The 13,316-nt window shown below is 42.4% G+C and overlaps 1 protein-coding gene across 5 annotated transcripts in view; it reads right to left on the reverse strand.

The window, feature by feature from the left end:
• Window positions 1-13,316, reverse strand: part of ezrb (ezrin b) — a 197,985-nt gene that overhangs the window by 142,668 nt on the left and 42,001 nt on the right. For all 5 annotated transcript variants that reach the window (XM_028820902.2, XM_028820903.2, XM_051919298.1 and 2 more), the window contains one exon: window positions 692-775. In XM_028820902.2, the coding sequence (XP_028676735.1) occupies window positions 692-775 (84 nt within the window). The remainder of the gene's footprint in view (window positions 1-691; window positions 776-13,316) is intronic.

Consider the following 13,316-nt stretch of genomic DNA (forward strand, 5'->3'; position numbering starts at 1 on the left):
ATTTCCAGCCTGGTCACCACCTCTGTGATGTCTGCGAGTCCTCACTGTGTTTAACATTTGGGTACTTTGTCTCTGTGTTAATACCTTGTAGGGAGATGACCACAGAGTGGAGAGGAAGAACAACAACAACGACGATGATGCCATTGCATTCATACAGCATTTTCAAGACACTCGAAGTGCTTTACACAGTGAGTGGGGGGCTACTTCAACCACCATTAATGTGTAACACCGGCAGCCATTTTGTGCCAGCACGCTCACCACACGAGCTATTTACTGGTGAAAAGATGAGGAAGACAGAGCCAATTAGAGACAAGGGGATGATAAGAAGGCCAGAATGACCAGGCCGTGATAACACAATGCGTTATTTACGAAGGAAGCCCACAGAGAAAGTCAGAACCTTGGTTTTTACATCTCATCCGAAGGACAATGTCATTTTTACCTCTCAGTGTCCCCGTCACTGCACTTCTTCCAGCAGCAACCCAAGCTTTATTTAGATGGAGTCCCATTCAATTACTGGCCGGGCCTGAACATGCTGAGCTTCAGGCAGATGAGCTGAACCTGAAGAGCGGCACGGTGTTGTGTGTTTATTGGACACACGGGTAGGAATTTCATTGTACTCTGTACACGTGACATAACTATTACTGCTGCTGCTGCTCGCTTTTGGAAAAGCATCTGCAATGAGGCCACTCACCTGATCAAAGAGCTGTTTCCCTGTGGTGTTGGGCTGGATGGCGAATTCCAGCTCTGCATCCATAGTGGTGACTCGCACATTCATCTAGAAAATGGGAGGAAAAGAAAGAAAAAAAAAGTTAGGAACTGAGAAGCTTGAAAGTACAACACAACACAGTTCTTCAAGTGCAGACGCAGAGCACAAGTGGAAACACAAACAGAAGTTAATGGCAAAAAGGCAGCTGGTCTCGTTGGCACAAGCGGCACATGCTGGGGTGTGCATAAGAGTTCAAAAACTGGGCTTTTTTATAATTTATCCACAATTAGACACTACACACTGCAGACATCATTACTCACAAATCTTGTTTGTTGTGCCCCACACTCAGGGGGATAAAACCCAAGACGGGGGGAGGCCAAAAAAATAAATGGCTAAAATGTACTGCATGATATTAAAGTATAATTACAGCTAGTACAAAGATAACTGCCCATGTGTGCGTCCAGTTGCTAGGTCTATATTCCAACAGATGGTGCATCATAAACTTTTGTAGGATTGTGAGAATGGTGACAGACAACCCACAGATCACCTCCAAAGACCTGCAGGAACATCTTGCTGCAGATGTTTGAATTGTAGAACGATGTACAGATACACCATCTGTATGGCAGGGTGATGAGAAAGAAGCCCTTTCTGCACTCACGCCACAAACAGTCACTTGTTGAATGCCAATGCTCAATTAGACAAGCCAGATTCATTTGGGAACAAAGTGCTTTGGACTGATGAGACAAAAATGGAGTTATTTGGTCAGAACAAAAAGCGCTTTGCATGGAGGAAGAAGAACACCGCATTCCAAGACAAACACCTGCTACCTACCTGACAAATTTGGTGGAGGTTCCATCATGCTGTGGGGTGGGCTGTGTGGCTAGTTCAGGGACTGAGGCCCTTGTTAAAGTCGAGGGTCGCATGAATTCAACCCAATATCAACAAATTCTTCAGGATAATGTTCAAGCATCAGTCACAAAGTTGAAGTTACGCAGGGGTTGGATATTCCAACAAGACAATGACCCAAAACTCAGTTGGAAATCTACAAAGGCATTCATGCAGAGGGAGAAGTACAATGTCCTGGAATAGCCGTCACAGTCCCCTGACTTGAATATCATCGACAATCTATGGGATGATTTGAAGCAGGCTGTCCATCAAATTGGACTGAACTGGAGAGATTTTGTATGAAGAATGGTCAACAATACCTCCATCCAGAATCAGACACTCATCAGAGGCTATAGGAGGACAACGTCTAGAGGCCAGAAGGAGGCTCAACTAAGTATTGATGTCATATCTCTGTTGCGGTGCCCACATTTATGCACCTGTCTAATTTTGTTATGATGCATATTGCATATTTTCTGTTAATCCAATAAACTTAATTTCACTGCTGAAATCCTACTGTTTCCATAAGGCATGTCAGATATCAAAAGGAAATTGCTACTTTGAAAGCTCAGCCAATGAGAAACAGAAATCCAAAGGATTAAGAGGGGTTCCAAAACTTTTTCATACGACTGTACATCATATATAACTATATATGTGTAGTTGGAGATCCACAAAGGGAGAGAATGAATCCCGTATCATAAAGTAGTTTTTATTCCTGAGCTTTCAGCTCCTGCCAGGAGCCGTCATCAGAGGATAATGATTAGACTTACAAGAATCAAATGCAATATATAGCAAAATTTGTGGTAATGAGGTGGGGTTAGGAGGGTGTTGGTTGTAAAGTTTTAATTTATTCTGAGGATGTTCTTCTTCTTAAGTTTGCATATGCTGGGTTCATGTCCAAATGTCTGTTAATGGCGTTTTCATTCATGAACCCAGCACTTTAGGGGGCTACTTTATACCAACAACAATACGCCTGTGTACCGCCTCACTGTGACTACCAAGTTAGACATTCTCTCTTTTTAAAATTTTCTTCCTTTCTATTCACTCTTGTGTGTGTTCAGACACTAGTACGTCTATTTATTTATGTCTTTATCTAAAAAGCTTCTGTGAAAAGCCACAATTTCCCCCTATGGAGGGAGGGACAGACAAACAGAGAGACCCAACTTTACCTATCTAAGCGTTCAATGCATACTTTAATAAAATTGTGTCATTCTGGAGTGATTTACTTGGATTCTGCATCAAGCGGAGGGAGTAAGCTGCACTCAAATGGATTTGAAACAAAGTCGTGGACCCAAGTTTTATAATTCTCGATTATGTGCGTATTTTTAATTTTTCTATTTCCACGCATTTTAATTCAAGCACACTTCCACTACTAAATCCAACATATTGCACAATGAACCCTGTGAGGCACATACTTTAACACTGTCCTTTGACCCTTGAGAAGGATTAAAGCTTCTGACAAATGGTAACCTGGCGCTGCTATAAAGATAAGGAACAAACAATGGGAGCAGTCAGCGCTTATCATACCTTGGACTGTGAATAGTACAGTAATAGTAAGCACATAACTGAGGGCACACACTACAGGATGTGTTTAAATGGTGGTCACCTATAGCAGCCCCGAGATATTGTTAAAAAAAAAAAGGATTTAAATGAAATTACACTTATCAATTGTAAGAGCCAATCTTTGAAAGAACATTTTAATAGTAAATTAACATAAGTGTTTACTTAATTTGAATAGAATGCTAATTTCACACAGTTACAATGGAATCAGGGCGGCATGGTGGCGCAGTGGTAGCGCTGCTGCCTCACAGTAAGGAGACTCAGGTTCGCTTCCCAGGTCCTCCCTGCACGGAGTTTGCATGTTCTCCTCATGTCTGCGTCGATTTCCTCCGGGTGCTCCGGTTTCCTCCCACAGTCCAAAGACACGCAGGTTAGGTGCATTGGCGATCCTAAATTGTCCCTAGTGTGTGCGTATGTGCATGCCCTGCGGTGGGCTGGCGCTCAGCCCGGGATTTATTCCTGCCTTACGCCCTGTGCTAGCTGGGATTGGCTCCAGCAGACTCCCCGTGACCCTGTGTTAAGATATAGCAGGTTGGAAAATGACTGACAATGGAATCAAACTATTCAGGCCCCTTAACTTTCGACAAACTTTGTGTTGTAAATTTAACTATAAAAGGAGGAATTTCCTCATTTTTTGCCAGTGCAGTTCCCCTTTAGCTCAGGACTATCTATACCCTGCACTCTGAATGCCAACAGTCCCAGTTTGCGCCCAGCAACTCAGAGAGGATGCACAAACTGAGGTTGACACTGGCCGGGCAAACACCACACCAGACAGGTGAGAGGTGAACACGAAATTTGTCAAAACTGAATTGATCTGAATCATTACCCGAGAACAAGCCGCACAACTCTCATTCATTCGATTCACAAACTTAATTACCAAAGAACGAGGCACACGATTCTTGTTCATTTTATTCTTGATTGGATTCATTACCCGAGAACGAGGCAAACAATCGGCATTCATTTGATTCGCAAACTGAATCATTACCAAAGAACAAGGCACACGATTCTCATTCAGTTTATTCTTGATTGGATTAATTACCCGAGAATGGAGGCACACAATTCTCATTCAGTTTATTCACAAACTGAATCATTACCAAAGTACGAGGCACATGATTCTCATTCATTCGATTTACAAATTGAATCATTGCCTAATAACGAGGCACACAATTCTCGTTCGTTTTGTTCTTGATCCAACCCATTACCTGAAAAGGAGGTGCACGATTCATATTCTTGTGACTTACAGACTGGATCATTACCAGAGAATGAGGTGTACAGTTCTTGTTCATCTGATTATCTGAATCATTACCCGAGAACGAGTGTCTTACCACCTTAACAGAGAGGTGATCATACTTTTAATAATGCAGCACCATGGAGACCTGGTAGATTAATGCAGTGCGGCATTTCCAATTCTTGTGTTTTGTGCACGTGGAGACTCCATCATTTCATTGAGAGGGTTTGACACATCGCCCACACCTACACCCCCCTTTGGAATTTTTTGCTGCACAGAAAAGCAATCGTTTCAATGAGCATTTGGTGAAAAGACCCTCAGCAACAATGCCCTGATGGTAGATCAGCCCCCTTAACCAGCTGGGAGGAGACGCCCGGATCTACCGATTAACTAAGGGAGCCGTGAAGGTGGAACATCACAGAAAAAGATTTAGCATGTACTTACACTAAAGAACAGCAGCATTAATCTGTTACGTGACACAAATTATTTTCAGTATTGTTTACATATTTTTGGCTTGCGTGTAGCCTGCAAGCTTCTGTAAAGCTCCATAAATATTTCCGTTAATTGTTCTCAGCCACCTCATGAAAAAAACAAAGCTGCAAATATCTAACTTGCAAATCTCGAGTCCTTGACGTATCCTCTCATTGAAACAAAGTAATCCATTCGCTTAAACAGGCAGTTTGAAAGAATCAGACGAGCAAAGCCTGCAGAGTCAGGTGTTCCTGGTGTGGTTTCACTGAATATCCTCCATTTGCCAGAGCATCACAGCACATACATTGTACACACACACACAAAAAAAAAAAAATGGACGGATGATGTAATGTTGCCTAAATATACAACTTTGAGCACACCCCGGCTACTCAGAACCTGTCCAAGTACTCACTCTGCCAGTTCTACTGTCAAAAAAATAAATAAATAAATAAAATGAAGGAGTGGAGTTTTGTTTTATTTCTTTGAGCCATTTGCAGCAAGAAGGGTGTGGCAAGGAAGCTCTTCGCTCAGGACATCATTGGCGATTTTGCTTCTTTGCTCTCCGTTTTATTCAGAAAGGAATTCTGCGTCAATCCAGTTCAAGCTATTTATATACACCACACTTTCATTTACAAGCTCAGGGCTCCATACGCTAAAAACACAAAACAGATCACAACCTAAGAACAGTCAACAAAAGACCCAGAACAAACATTTTCAGTTGTCCAAAGTCAATGTTGTGCCACTTTACACCGATTTGTTATTTGGGATCATTCCTGAAGTATACCAAAGTACTCCAAACAGCGGCGTACATACATGAGGAGCATTAAGAGAACTGCCTCATAAAATATCATCTTGTTAAGGTCATGATGCCAATGCGAGGCCCTAAAATGGACATACAGATGGATCTTTGCTATTAAGGGGAGTGCAGTGATGGGCGATTTGTGAACGATTCTCCTCTTTTTCAAGGAGTCAACCAACATGCACAAAATTGAACCTTAAAAATATTACTCTAATACAGTTCCTTACTTTCAACGTTACTTTAATGCACACTTTCCACAGTTCAGTAACTACACCAGAGTTGTATCGCTCACCGATTTGGAATCTCTGCGTGAATCATCATTACTCGAGAGCGAGGTCATAAGCTCCTTGGTTGCTCACAAGAGCCTCGTCGTCAAACCTTAGTCGAGTTCTGAGGTCACAAGACTCTTGCGACCTCGGAACTCGACTAAGGTTTGAGGACAAGAGTCTCGTCCTCAAACCTTAGGGGAGTTGAGAGGTCGCAAGAGTCTCGTCCTCAAACCTTAGGAGAGTTGAGAGGTCGCAAGAGTCTCGTCCTCAAACCTTAGGAGAGTTGAGAGGTCGCAAGAGTCTCGTCCTCAAACCTTAGGAGAGTTGAGAGGTCGCAAGAGTCTCGTCCTCAAACCTTAGGAGAGTTGAGAGGTCGCAAGAGTCTCGTCCTCAAACCTTAGGGGAGTTGAGAGGTCGCAAGAGTCTCGTCCTCAAACCTTAGGGGAGTTGAGAGGTCGCAAGAGTCTCGTCCTCAAACCTTAGGGGAGTTGAGAGGTCGCAAGAGTCTCGTCCTCAAACCTTAGGGGAGTTGAGAGGTCGCAAGAGTCTCGTCCTCAAACCTTAGGGGAGTTGAGAGGTCGCAAGAGTCTCGTCCTCAAACCTTAGGGGAGTTGAGAGGTCGCAAGAGTCTCGTCCTCAAACCTTAGGGGAGTTGAGAGGTCGCAAGAGTCTCGTCCTCAAACCTTAGGGGAGTTGAGAGGTCGCAAGAGTCTCGTCCTCAAACCTTAGGGGAGTTGAGAGGTCGCAAGAGTCTCGTCCTCAAACCTTAGGGGAGTTGAGAGGTCGCAAGAGTCTCGTCCTCAAACCTTAGGGGAGTTGAGAGGTCGCAAGAGTCTCGTCCTCAAACCTTAGGAGAGCTGAGAGGTCACAAGAGTCTCGTCCTCAAACCTTAGGAGAGCTGAGAGGTCACAAGAGTCTCGTCATCAAACCTTAGGAGAGTTCCAAGGTCACAAGAGTCTCGTCCTCAATCCTTAGTCGGGTTCTGAGGTAGCAAGAGTCTCGTCCTCAAACCTTAAGAGAGTTGCGAGGTCACAACATTCTCATCACCAAAGAACAAGGCCCAAGATTGTGGATCATTAGAGTCTCGATCTGAATCATTACCCAAGAACGAGTTGCACAATTCTTTTTCACTTAATGATTCTCGTGCTTTATTCTTTCAGACTGGGCAATGTCACACATTATGAATTATCAGCATGTTTAATATGCAATTTAGTACATGATGTGTTTCGTTTAGAAATGTTGGAACTATCATGTTGCATACTTTTCTGCCGTTTTCATGTTTGACCAGACAATAAGCCACCTGGTGTCCGCATGTTACTTCTATTGAGATGCAACTGCACGACTGATTCCGGTTAAGCAGACTATTTGTGTTAACAAGCTTGGCATACCTTACAACATGGGCATGTACAACAGACACACAACGGGTGTACCTGAAGTACCCACACATTCGGTCTTATTAATTCAACTGTGTCACTCAGACTGATGAAGTCACACCCAGACCCAACGATTAAGGCAATCTGTAAGAAAATTTGGGCAGAAAATCAAAGCGCAGGGCAGGGTTGGAAAGTACTCATTATTAACCGAGTTAATGATTTATGTAGGTAGCAAAAAGATAAAAAGAAAAAATGTATAAATGATTAACACTTAAAAAAGGCTGTTTGGGTGAGTATAAAACACCTCACCTCTAAATATTCATTCACCTTTAAGAGAAGGGCATCAGTCCTCGTATTGCAAATCTGATCCACGCACACACAATCACCCGGCCAAAATATTGGCACTTAAGTTACTGCGCTTTCATTAGGATTCCTATTTTCATAAAGTGACCGGTCTGAACATTTTTCTTTTACATTACTCTTACTGTAATACACAGAAAGAAATTTGCATCAAAATGTTTACCTAAACCAGCGTTTCTCAACCTTTATGGATTTGTGACCCAAGTTCTCATAACAGTTTTAAATCGCACACCCCTAACGTTTTTTTGAAACCCTAATAAAATTTATTCCTATATTTTTTGCTGCCAGTACAAGTTTCAAATTTTCCTACGAATAGCGAAATTACACCACATATGGCAACATTCGTGCCCCCTTTTTTGGGTGCGCCCCACAGTTTGAGAACCGCTGGCCTAAACAAACGATAGATAAACAGTAGAGAAAAAAAATCATATCTGCCATGCCAATGTATAATTAAAAACATTACAGACATGGACACTGTCGAGTTATTGCTTTTGTTAACATATCTTTACATCATGCTATTGACATAAACAAGTATGAGCATTCATTTTAAAACCATGGCCAAGATAGAATATAAAAAAAGAATAATTAGTATAGAATTAAAATCACCAAAGTGTATATGCTGCCTCACACCTTTGTAGAAAAGGTTAATCCCTATTTATTTTTTTTTAATATATACTAGCTGTGCTACCCATATAAGATTGAAATCTAAGTAATCAATCAATGTAGACCTCAGTGTTATTATTTGAAGAGCATCACTGGAATGTCTTTAATAATGCACGTAGTAATAAAATGCATTGCATTTGTCATTCCAACAAATGGCGCATCACAAACATTTGAAATAATAAAATGAATTACTGCAAAGGTTTGCGATGTGCCATCTGTTGGAATGACCAATGCAATGTGTATGTCCCTGTTATTCACCATTTGATATGGGATTTGTAAAAGCAGTGTTAATATTAGTGATGGCCAATCTGTTGGAATGACCAATGCAAAGCATTTTAACTACAAATGTTTGTGATGCTGCATCTGTTGGAATGACAACTGCAATGTGCATGTGTCGGTTATATACAATTTGGCATGTAATTCATAAAAAGTATTAATGTTTGTGATGAACCATATGATGGAATGACAAATGCAAAGCATTTTAATCATAAATGCTTGCGATGCGCCATCTGTTGGAATGAGCAATGCAATGTACATGTCTGTTATATGTCATTTTGTATGGGATTTTCAAAAGCAGTGTTAATGTTTGTGACACACCCACAAAGCATTTTATTAATACAAATGTTTGAGATGCACCATCTGTTGGAATGACAGACATATACAGTGGCAACTGGATGGGCACTATCTCAATAGCTTTCAACCCAATATTATTTGCTTTTATGAATATAGCGTATTTCCCCAAGTTAATTAGGGTTCCTTCCATGTGCCTGATCTTGCCAGGATGGGCTCTGGACACCCACAGTCCTAACAAGCTTAAAGATGTATGATAGAGAGAAGTAGAAGTGTTTTGAATTGGATTACAAACAAAAATGTAATGTTGAAATGTAAACAGAAGGACATTATAAGTAGGACCATCCCCCAAAACTTATTAAAAACACAAAACTACAGAATATTTATTACGATCCCATTCATTGTGTGAGAGGACTTGTGTTTTAATGTACCCAGGGCATTTATGAAGAACGTAGATCAAAATAGCATTCTCTCTCTCAATGGGCAAAATAGAAATGCAACCTGCAGGACATTCTGTTGAAGGTCTGTGGTCAGCATGTGCAGAGAATGCGGGTGACAGGGTTTGTTCTCGACGCTGCTTTTTCATTTTCATTGTTTTATGCTTTTTATTGTAGGGTTTTGTGTTACTCTGTGATGTTAAGGCTCTTGGCCAGGGAAACATGCTGGCACTTTCTACTTTTTTGTCCCCCCCAATTAAAAACTCTATTGTTCTCCAAAAATGCCCTCCATTGTAGGCTAATAGTAATCCCTGCTCTTTCAGGGAAAACTTGGAGGTTGGTGGTAGGACTGGCACTCCAGCCACAAGAAAAAAAACCCTCCTACTGTTGGCAGGACTGGCACTCCAGCCACCATTAAAAAAAACCTTCCCACTGTTGGCAGGATTGGCACTCCAGCCACCATTGAGAAAAAAAACTCCCACTGTTGGCAGGATTGGCACTCCAGCCACCATTAAAAAAAACCTTCCAACTGTTGGCAGGATTGGCACTCCAGCCACCATTAAAAAAAAAACTCCCACTGTTGGCAGGATTGGCACTCCAGCCACCATTAAAAAAAACCTTCCCACTGTTGGCAGGATTGGCACTCCAGCCACCATTAAGAAAAAAACTCCCACTGTTGGCAGGATTGGCACTCCAGCCACCATTAAACAAACCTTCCCACTGTTCCAGTGTGTGTGCTGAGGTGTCACCCGCTGCACTCAGGTACCAGTCTGGGGGGCTCATCGTGGGGTACCGTGCTGTAATTGGCGTGCGCTCACAACCCCTCTCTCCCCTCCCATTAACACACAGTGTAACATTTTTATTTCGGCCTTTAGTAACGAGTCCTATAAACAGATAAACAGCAAAGATTTCAAACATGCGCAACTCAAACGGAACCCGCTACGATTTTCAAATCTCACCCAAGCTTACAATAAATATTAAGATGGGCATTTTTGTCTAAAAACGACCACAGCAGTAATTATGGCCTAATATTCCACTCATTGCCTCTCTAAAGCCGTTTCCATAGGAGAGGACCCCTGCTGCAACTAAAACCTTGCACAGTCGGAGGGTATAAATGAGGCATGCGGGGCAACACCACGTGCAGGCCTTTCTCCTGGGTAGCAAACACAGATGGCTCAGGTGGTCGACTCCGGTTGTCCCAGATGAGCTTCTCATTGTTTGGGCACCTGTGCACATACAACTGGAAGTACGCTAGCAAAAGACGGCCATACAGTTGGACCGTCTCTAATCCGGACACGTCGGATGCTCCCCCCATTTGTGTCAATGCTTGCTTTCATCTAAACCACCGTTATATGACAGCTTTTTTGTTTTTTTTTTGAGCTGCGTGAAGCGGCCATCTATTGTGACAACAGGCTTTTCATAAATCGGCCACATTAGTTGACAGACACCCACACATGGCAGGTGTTTTGGAACAATACATCCGAGTACAATGAAGCGTTCATCTTCAAGGTGCTCTAAACGCAGCACCACCACCATTCCAGACCCCAATGCCAACCAACATCAACACTAAATGTGGGAAGATCACGACGGGACCCCAATCACATTTGTTTCATGTGGTTGAGTTTAGCGGGGGCTCCGCTGCACCAGCACTTAACATAGCCGTGCCAATTTATGTTGGAACTTTCAGAATTTAAAAAAACAATCCAAAAATAACACTTCAAAAATGGTTTCACTTTGCTTGTGTCAAAATGATCACGCTTTGATAAGTTTACACCTGGAGGACCGGTAGTAAATATCCGCAGTAAAGCTGGTGGGACGGGTTTTGCAGTTAGATGGTCTCCATAAATAAAAGTTTCAGAACGAGCGCCGCTCAAGTCACCAAGTCGCAAAGTGAGGCTATGAGTCAAAGACACGGCCATCCATTTGCTACCCACTTTGAGCCAAAGCATAGGCAGGCTAATAGAAGTATGGTACAGTAATGCAAGGCTGGCATCATAGTGGACGGTCTGGAAATCAAACCATGGGCCCATAAACAAGTGACTTGGCAGGGTTGACCAATCAAAATGCCAACTCCAGATAAAGTTTATAAATAAACATAATTAACGTGTGAAATGTTAGCTTTAGTGTGTGGAAGAAATTGTCAACTCACAAATCGCATATCAAATAGCATATAACAGAGACATATGAATTACGCTTGTCTTTCCAACAGATGGCGCATCATAAACATTAATACTGCTTTTATGAATCCCATACCAAATAGCATATAATAGAGACATATGCATTGTGTTCATCTTTCCAACAGATGGCGCATCATACACATTAATACTGCTTTTATGAATCCCATACCAAATGGCATTTTACATAGACCGATGCATTTTGTGGTTCGACTGCGTTGATTGTGGATAACAAAATGCCCTGGACAGGTGGCACAGCAAGTCAATATATAAAATGGTAATGTCTGTCCATCTCTCAACTGATTACTCGCAAAGTAATTTGTCTAGGGCCTTCAACTTTACTGAAAGCTTATGATAGGAAAACCTTCTGAAAAATTTCAAAAATTTTTAGGTAGCAGCAACCTGGTGGGGACTTTAAATCAGCCTAAACTTTTCTGCCCATCAGCAAAGCATAGTGCCTTCAAGAATATCCACCTTAATAAAAGGGTATGATGCCATTCCAAAAGATGGCACTATCCCAAAACATTTTCAGTAATAAATTGCATTTGTCATTCCAACAGATGGCGCAAACTTTAACACTGCTTTAATGCATCCCAAACCAAACCAGATGGGTCCAAATGTAGCTGGTCACACCCAGGACGTAGGTCAGGTAATGCCCATAACAATCACAAAATGCCCTTCGAGTCACATAACCCTCACACAACCCAGTGTAACCAGACGTGCAGTGGGCGTTTCCTGACCGACATTGTGAGCGTTTTGTGATGTTGGGGACACACATCACGGACCTCAGGAGGTACTGCGGGCTACAATTACACTCCGACATACACATTGCATTGTGCACTGCAAACGTTAATGCGGAGGTCTTCATCAAGGATTTAGATTTCAACGTGTCAGCTAGAGCTACGATTAAACAAATGGCTAACACTTCAGGATTGGATGCGTTTTTGCAGTATCTAAACTAATTTACTATTAAGAAAAAAGCCCTTCAGAAAGTTTTCTTCCGGTGTTAACAGTTATAAAGCATCAGTAAAGTGGTTAGTCCTCTCTGCAAAGTGGATTAGTAAAACTACGCACTCTTCGGAATGGTCCAAGGTGGCTCAAATGAGACATGGGTCATCACATCAATGGGGCGTCACACGTGTGCGCATAGGGGACAAACTGGAGGGCTCTAGGGACTGTAATTCAACTGCCACACCAGGGATTGGCGCCAATGCCTCCCTCCCACTCTCTGCAGACCGGATGATTGACAGCTGTAACACCTCTGACATCACTTCCTACGTCCATCCACTTTGGCCCGCCTCTTCCTGCCAGGACAGACTGAAAATCTGAAGCTCCACCCACCTTTGTCAGTTCAATCCTGAACTCACATCTGGAAAGACGTCTCTGCAATTATTGAGTGTTTTTCTTTTGTATATTTCAAATCCAGTTATAGGGGATTACCAGGCTGGTGGTACCCCAACTCTTTATCATTCTCTCTTACGGGAGGGCTCAATATCCCAAACTGCTCTACTGATGTTTTTAGAAGTGTAATGAAGACCAAAAGAAGCCTTGTTATTTAAGAGTAAGCCGAGTAACAAACATTTTTTTGTACTACCCAAACTAAAGTGGTGCCAACAAATGCCCACAGCTTCTTTTCTTACCAGAAACAAAAAGCCAATTTAGCTCAGTCGGAAGCATGCCAGCTGCTGAGCGGCAGGAACAGGGCTGGGCATTCAAGGCTGAACGTTAATGATTACCCGAGGAGGTGCAGGTCTGACATAACCTTTGAACAAATTCAGAAAAGACACAAGAGCTTCGCTCAATGTTTTAAATACCAGCTTGGCT

The sequence above is a fragment of the Erpetoichthys calabaricus genome, chromosome 15, assembly GCF_900747795.2.
Source record: "Erpetoichthys calabaricus chromosome 15, fErpCal1.3, whole genome shotgun sequence".
Taxonomy (NCBI): Eukaryota; Metazoa; Chordata; class Cladistia; order Polypteriformes; family Polypteridae; genus Erpetoichthys; species Erpetoichthys calabaricus.